The sequence below is a fragment of the Rhamphochromis longiceps genome, linkage group LG14 (assembly GCF_057381845.1).
Source record: "Rhamphochromis longiceps isolate RC_006_pf linkage group LG14, R_longiceps_female_GT1.1, whole genome shotgun sequence".
NCBI lineage: Eukaryota > Metazoa > Chordata > Actinopteri > Cichliformes > Cichlidae > Rhamphochromis > Rhamphochromis longiceps.
The window spans coordinates 33,035,825-33,043,693 of record NC_140570.1 but is presented as its reverse complement, the minus strand read 5'-3'; the positions used below and the strand labels follow the sequence as shown (position 1 = coordinate 33,043,693).

Genomic DNA, 7,869 nt, shown 5'->3' with positions numbered 1-7,869 from the left:
CTTTTCCCAATATTTCTATATTTATACAGATTTCATGAAATCATTAAGTTCAATGCTATTTTCTTGAAAAATTATTTATTTGCAGACCATGTTGTCTTCCTGGTCTATGTTACAAATACTTACAGCACATACAGTATGCATCTTTTAACAATAACTGTTCCCAAAACATCCAAATGGTATATTTATATGTAATACATATGTGTATATACATAGATACATCATTGTGCATAAAAAATGCACTCAGCGTATTAGAGTATAGTAAAAGAAGCACAGTACATTGATACAGTGTCAAACCTAGATTAGCAAGCAAAATGTGCACCGAAAAACAAAAAAATCATACTGTGGATAAACATTTCATCAAGGTATTTTATCACAGGTTGCATAGAATTGTTTTCAATTTCAAAATAATAATAAAAAAGCAAACAAACTTGACATTTATAAAGTGATTATGAAGTTGATGTTTATTATAGGATACACAGCAGTATGAGGTAATCAGATTTTATGGCAACATGGATAAAGTTTTTAGCATTTTTTCTTTCAATGCAAACTGTTAATATCTACTGCAATATCACAATAATAAGCATGTCATACCGTTTGAGAAAAAAAGATTTGATGAATCAAAATCAAAGGTGGAAAAGGATTGATTTGTGTCAACAGAACAATACTTGGAAAATAAATATATTTAAAACCAAAATATCAAAAAATCAAAGAGAGAATGATTGCAGATTAAACATTTCATTCCCTTTAAGTGAAATAAAGCATAAAAAAAGCACAGTCAACATGTAGCCCTGTTGAGAAAGGGATTTAGCAAGCTCTACAAAGCTACAGTAGGCAACACTTACAGTAGAATTTAAGCGTACCAGTTATGAATGTAGTTCCTGTTAAAAATAATGGATGTGAAACCATTACTACACTACACTGTACACTGCAGACCAGCTATCCCGAAAGCTGCTGTAACACCACAGGATCCTTTAAGAGAACTGTTTAAGTTCCCCTATCTGATTCAGTGTCATATGTTAACTAAGAGAAGAACAATAACCATTAGATAAATACAGTTTCTCATGGGATATACTGTAAAATACAAACATGTGGAAGTACAGTAGATCAGACACATTTGCCACAAGCCAGTTTAAATCAGCAGTGAGACTTTTTTAAAATCCTAAAGTACAAAAATTAATTGCATGCAAGAACATAAGCACAAGAAAATTATATTCACTTGGATGATTTTCAATTGAGCGTTTTACTGAACACACAGGACACACATTTTACATCATAAAACCGTAAAGTCCTGTGACTTCTTAGGCACACACAGAATCGAATCATTCTCTGTAAGAACAGACAGGTTTTTCCAGTGAAAGCGTACTGTGGACAGTGTCAGCAAATGCAAAATATCCGGCCTCTCTAGACCTACTCAGCAAAACACCAAACACCATTCAAGGTAAGAGGCATCTTCTGTAGCACCTTTGGAAACCTAATAACACCTTTTTGGATCAAGTGGCATCAAAGGCCAATTAATAAGTGACAACTTGGCAAGTGCCTTAAAACAGCTACTAACACTGTCCGTTTCCTAGTGTCCAGACCACTCTCCAGCATGAGGAGTGATGCAATATTTCAAGTAGATTTCTGAATAGAATCAAAGCTCTTGTAGTTTGTGTTGTTTCACACGCAATCTTCAGTTTTTTTATGTAAATGTGAGGCACTTGCAACATAAAATAACTTTCTCGATCTTCAGTCTGTCAGTTAGACCTCTGAGCTGTCACTGATGTTTTGTGTCATCATGGGCTCTGCGCTGCTGGAGTTCCTGGGCACTTCTTTCTTCTCTTGTTTGGACCGAACTAGTAACACCACCACAATGATGACGAGAACGGTAAGTAGCAGCCCCACAAAGATACCAATCATCAAAACCAGGCTGTCGTCACCGTCCCTCTCTTTGAGCTCTCGAGGGATCTGTCCTTTGGTAAAGATCTCCCTGTCCGGGCTCGTCCTCTGTTGGCCACTGCGGTCCAGGGCGATGTGCAGGATGTTGGTGCCACGATTGTTACTCACACCAATGTCCTCTACTATATCTAGGACATCATTAGCTGATCTTCTGAGGCGATGTTGACTCTTCGGTAGCAAATCAGTGTGCTGACTCATCACGTGGTACTCCAGGCTTCTCTTCCCTATGCCACGGTTAGCATTGTCCTTGGACCGGACAGTGTAGATGGTGTGTATGTACCACTCTCTTCCTGCAGCCACCTGAAACGAGCAACAGCTATTATTTTAATGTCCATCCATGTGTCTCAAATTACCCAGGTAAAGAAAAGGACAGAATTGATAAAGGGGTTTTTGCCACCTCCTCCCTATATTTTAGTGGAAGGCTAAAAGTATATCTATTCTCAGAGATCCTTAACTGCCAGCTTTATTAAACTATAACCATTAGAGTCAGATCTAACAGTTCCGTGCAGAGAGTAGTACGTATGTGCTATGAAACCTTTATTTTTTGACATTTTCTTGTAAGGAACAACTTCAGTTTTATTTTGTGATTAAAACAGAGCTAAACCTCACAGTCCAGTTCAGTCCAGTCACTGCATAAACTGAATAGAAAAGCACAAAACTTGTTTAACCATTGGAAAATGCCCTGCCAGTCTGCAGACTTAATGATACTGACTTTTCCTTGTTAACAAGCCAAGAAACATAGATTCCCTGACCAAAAGCAGCAATTTGGACATGGTGAAAAGTGGAGAGTGTGAGTCATACCAAAAATACATAACTCTGGTATCATAACCTCTATGAAAGCCAACCTAAGGAGCTTTTCATGAGGGCACAGACTGTGTCTGGTCATTAAGTCTTTTTCTCTATCAGCTTGTTAGGGATAAAATGTCAGCGCAATAAAAACCCATTAGTCTAGAGCTATTAGTCTGTGAGCTCTACAGAGTGGGATACCATGCTCACACCATAAAGGCAGGTTAAGTTAGCTCTAAATAGTTTCAGTGTAATGTTTTCTCTGGAATGACTCATAGGTTTGTGATTTTAGATCGTGTGAAGTATTTAGTGTGTGTTTTCAATTTGTTTTTACTGACCTGGAAAAGAGCTGTAGAATCCATTCTGAAACCATCTGAACCAGGTTGTCTCACCAGTGCTAAAGCACCGGGGTCATCCACTGCCAGGAAGGCATTAAAAGGTACATCACCAAATACCCGAGCCTGTGTCTCCGGCTGGGCCTTGTCCTGAAGTCAAAGAATTACACAGGAAACGATGAAGTTTGAATAGGCCCAGAGTACACGTGATACTATAAGAAATATTATTTTATTACTTACAATGATCTTGAATCTGTAAAGCAGTGATGGAGCATCAGCCAGACAGCCGAACTCAAAATTGCTCGGATTATATTTAGGGACGTATCCATCTGCTCCAGTGCACAGGAACACTTTTTCGATGTTACAAATAAAGGAGCTGCCCAAGTTCTGTACTGGATCCACCATCACTCTCCCATAAACTGCATCCCCTGATAAAAAAGAAATAAAGATTTCATCACGAGTAAAACATCAGTCATTACAAGCATAAATTTGATGGTTTAATGAAAAGTTAGTAAAAGTGGTTCTATTATGCCTGCAGGTTCAGTTCTCTCAAATGACTGTACTTTGCTCAGCTATATAATGAGGAAAAACCACTAAAAGCCCAGCTAAAGCCACTCTCACTCTCTACACTGACTCAGACAGCAGCTTCAAGGACTTTAAGTGTTTTAAGACCTTGTTGATGGACACAAAATGCAGGCATTCTCATAATTAGCCTGTTTAGGAAAAAGATGTGGAAGTAGTCAGAATGGCACTTCATGAAGCCCTCATTTTCCTTTCATTTTGTTTTGTTGAGTCAGTAAATAATGGGGGACGTTTCTGCCAAATCAACAGAACCATTCATCACACAGGGATTTCTTTTTGATCTGTAGAATGAAGAGAAGTCCACGCAGCTGAGCAATGAAAACATTCACAGAAATATTTCGAGCTTGGAGCATATTTATTTCCTTTAATGTTATTTTTTCTTTTCATATTTTAATTTTATTTTATTTTTCAAGATTTTCAAGGCGTTTTAGAAATGTTACAGTATTACCCTCTGAGAAAGCAGTGTCACTCTCCTGTTCAAAGCCCATGGAGCCGTCTGAGAGCCAGAGTGTCCGTTTAGAAAGTAAGATCATCTGTGTGTTCAGACTGAACTCAGCAGCCACTGGATCACTAACCTAAAAAGACACAGAAGACAGAAAACAAAAAAACATATTTACTATTTATTTATAGTTTAGATATTTAACTACCAAATGTGAAGATTTGAATGGTCTTCTTTTTTGTTTTTACATTCACAGGATACTTTGTTAGACAGACCCTACAAGTAACAGGTTGGACTCCCTTTTGCCCTATTGACCAATCGCTCTTGCGTATACTTGGATTTATAAGTAGACAAACAGTAAATGTGGAGAGCAGAGGAGGAATTGTATTTTCTGAAATTCAATCTCCAAAACGTGATCGTGATTAATTTTTATTTGCTTTTTTTTTAAAAATATATCTGTATTTGCAAACAATAGCCACAGAATTTAATCCAGAAACTGCAAAGACAAAATTATCCACTGGCACCATACTACCAAGTTCAGTATGGCACTTAATTAAGACATTTTTAAAAAAAATAATTAGGGGTTTTGTAATAGTGTTTCATTGCTGTCACAGTAGTTAAAATGTTTATCACTTAAACAGTGTAGCCACTAAACACAAATACATTTCATTCTGAATAAATGGTTAAATCTGATGCAGGCGTAACTTGTTAGACAAGGTGGAATTACCTGCTGAAAGCGGATATCCAGGTCAAAGGTGAGAGGCTCTCTGGGATTGCAGACAGGAGGGACTGCGTACTCCAGGCTGGGAGGGGACGTACAGGGGAGGAGCTTCACTGTGTACATGCCAGAGTAGTCACGCACCTGAGTGGAAAAATTCGATTAATTAAGAATAAAGTGTAAGAAAAATAAATGAGAAAACAAATGCGGCTGTTTTTAAAAGCAAACTCTCTCCTCACAGCAAAATCAGAGATGAATATCCACTGCTGGATAGGCTGGCTGTAAGTTGGCTCAGTCCTGACAAGGCTAAGGTTAAAGGTTAAACCAGGGTGTTCAGGACACATAACCATGGAGGTGAGTGGTGAAGCTGTTGGGAAAAAAGACATCAGTCATCAGAAGCAAACATAAAACAACCTTATTGGTTAATATCATTAGTTAAATATAAGCCACAGGTAAAATCTGCAAAGCCGTGGTCACCCTTTTTTACACTAAACATCTTCTAGAATCTGTTTATTTGACATTTTTGAAACATATTATGACGTGCTAAAGAGCAGCATTGCATTTAAACTGCATATTGTATAACTGATGTGACATACCTGGATGTGAAAACACAAACAGGCCTCTGAATCGAGCTTCTGTGCGGAAGTTGACAACTAGTTGTCCTTGACTATTTATACGCATGCTGGTTGGGTAAAGGGCACCTGCAAAGACAATGACAGACTACTTTAGGTTGCATACTTCATTAATTTACAGGGCCTTAGATTGTAGAAATGACATAAAAGTATTGTGTTAAATCTTTGTTGCAAACAGCAGCTCAAATCTTGCCTTGTAGTTCAGCCTCTGGCGGGCTACCGATTCCATCTCTCCATAAGATGGCAGTGTCGTACACAAATGTGAGCCTCAGCTCTGACTGTAAGTCAAAGTGCTGCCATCCTCCCGCTCCCACGGGGGAGTGAAAGACATATGACACATGTAATGGGACTCGTAGGGTCACAAAGGACTGGACCAGATTAAGCACCTGCAGTGACAAAGATTACATTTAAACTTCAAAGGCGAACCTGGTCTTGTTCCTGAGGTTCAAAGACATAACAACATCATGACATCATCACATAGAATAGCTCACAAAGAAAATGAGGGATAATATTCTGCCATTGTGGCTGTTTTAAGGTATATTTTGAAAATGCTTCATGTTATTGAAGTTAATAACACGCATGTAGTCATGTGTACAGTATATGTGTGTGCTGTGGACCTAAAGGACACTTTACAGGGAAATCTGACACCAACAAGTCCAGTTTAAGATGTATAGTAGTAAGATATGACTGCATTTTTATGCAGTTTTATAACTGTCATGTGGCTGCAATAATGCTCTACATATGTGATACTGCTGCTGGAGATACTGACTCACTGGAAACATTCCTGCTCTAAAAGAGCTGTCTTAAAATGGTCAAAGTGGTGAAAGTGGGAGCAGTCTCTGGTATCTGCACTTTCCTCTGACCTGTGAGTGGTACCTGTCTGCACTGGCTCTGTGTTCATGTGGAGACGTGCCTACGCCTCTGGGCATTTAGAGCTCAGGCAAACGATTTGCAGAATGGCCTTCTGACACAACCTGCTGGGCTTTAATAGATTCCTGTGGCCTGTTAGGCTGGGCACTAAGCCCTGCACTGTGACATGACAGTCGCCCCGACCTGCACAGAGTTGTCTCCAATTAGCCAGCCTGCCCACTTAGAAGATCACTTGGGTCACAGGGCAGCCACAAAAAAGACTGTTCCTTTTTCCACTGATGCTCAAAGTGAACCTGTGAGGCCTGACTCTATAAATTTATACACAGTACAAGTCCTGTATATAAATGTATACCAGTGAAAAAAACATCATTAATATCTTTTCCTAACTTATAAATGTATTGTTTGTTTTTTTAAATAATATCTCCGATAAATGTGGTCACTAATAAATAAAGAAATATGCAATCAAGTTTATGTTACTGGCAGCAGACTGCTTACTTGCTAAGACGTGTTTATTTCTGCTATGTTCACTTTTAGATCTCATAACTTAAGGCAACAAAGTTCCACTTGTTGAGAAAGGTTTTATCTCCTGGGTGATGCCCTTGTTATTAAATAAACCCGGAGCTATGTAAAATAAGTATCTCCCATTATAATAGCAAACCAATATACAATTCGACATATCCTCAGAGCCAAAATATATTTGCAAGTGCTGCAGGGCATGAATTAATAATCATCAGCATGGATTGTAGAGGAGGTTTTTACCATGATTTGCCCCCCGTACGCTTCCAAACCATCTTTATCAACACTGTTTTAATTAACTGAACTTAAATTAAGAATATGTTGCCAAGGTGAAAAAAAGTGTTGATGCCTGTAAGGCATATGTGCCAATAGCAAAAAAAAGGAAAATGGGGAGACTTGCTACTTTAGCAAGACAAAACCATGGTCCTCTCAGGAACTGAAGAGATCTCCAGACAATGTCGTCTTTATCTGCCAGGATTTACCTCATCTTCAAAGTAAAAAACAACTAGGCAAATGGACAAGGCTTGTTTTAGCCACGGGTTCAAAGGTGAGCCAGACCTCCGAGGCAGGACTGCTTACCTGTCCGTCAGTTCCGATGGTGCCTCCACAGTCGCTGAGCAGCTCAGACATGTCATAGTAGCTTGTGAATTCCCACAAACAAGCCTCCAAGTTAAGGTTTCTGTAGAATCGTAGTGTGCTGGATCCCCTGAGGGAAGTGCTGTACTGGTAAGGTGCAGTCGCGCCAATTACTTCTGGATTTTTGGTGGCATCAGAGAGGAAGCCATAACGAGTCTTAACTTCAGTGTAGTCCAGCAAGTTGGAGCAGCGATGGTGCCCAACACGGGTACCGTCGGGGCTAAGCGTCAGCTCAAAGTTTGACAGAGGCCGTGTAGATACTACAGGCAACATACCTACAGAAACACACATGTAGCAGTTGGACAGCAGACACATTAATAATTGGTGAATAACTTAAGTAGCTTCTTATTAAAAGAATATGGTTGATCAGTGACACGAATGATGTTTCAAAACAACATTCTGTCTCTGCATGATTTC

The 7,869-nt window shown here is 39.1% G+C and overlaps 1 protein-coding gene across 2 annotated transcripts in view; it reads right to left on the bottom strand.

Moving 5' to 3' along the window:
- Positions 1 to 65: 65 nt before the first annotated feature.
- The window catches only part of frem2b (FRAS1 related extracellular matrix 2b), a 50,844-nt gene continuing 43,040 nt past the window's right edge, over positions 66 to 7,869 (bottom strand). For both annotated transcript variants that reach the window (XM_085379381.1, XM_085379382.1), the window contains exons 16-24: positions 7,396 to 7,727; positions 5,624 to 5,816; positions 5,395 to 5,499; positions 5,038 to 5,165; positions 4,808 to 4,942; positions 4,090 to 4,216; positions 3,300 to 3,487; positions 3,063 to 3,209; positions 66 to 2,238 (exon numbers count right to left, since the gene is read on the bottom strand). In XM_085379381.1, the coding sequence (XP_085235507.1) occupies positions 1,741 to 2,238; positions 3,063 to 3,209; positions 3,300 to 3,487; positions 4,090 to 4,216; positions 4,808 to 4,942; positions 5,038 to 5,165; positions 5,395 to 5,499; positions 5,624 to 5,816; positions 7,396 to 7,727 (1,853 nt within the window). In that variant the 3' untranslated portion in view covers positions 66 to 1,740. The remainder of the gene's footprint in view (positions 2,239 to 3,062; positions 3,210 to 3,299; positions 3,488 to 4,089; positions 4,217 to 4,807; positions 4,943 to 5,037; positions 5,166 to 5,394; positions 5,500 to 5,623; positions 5,817 to 7,395; positions 7,728 to 7,869) is intronic.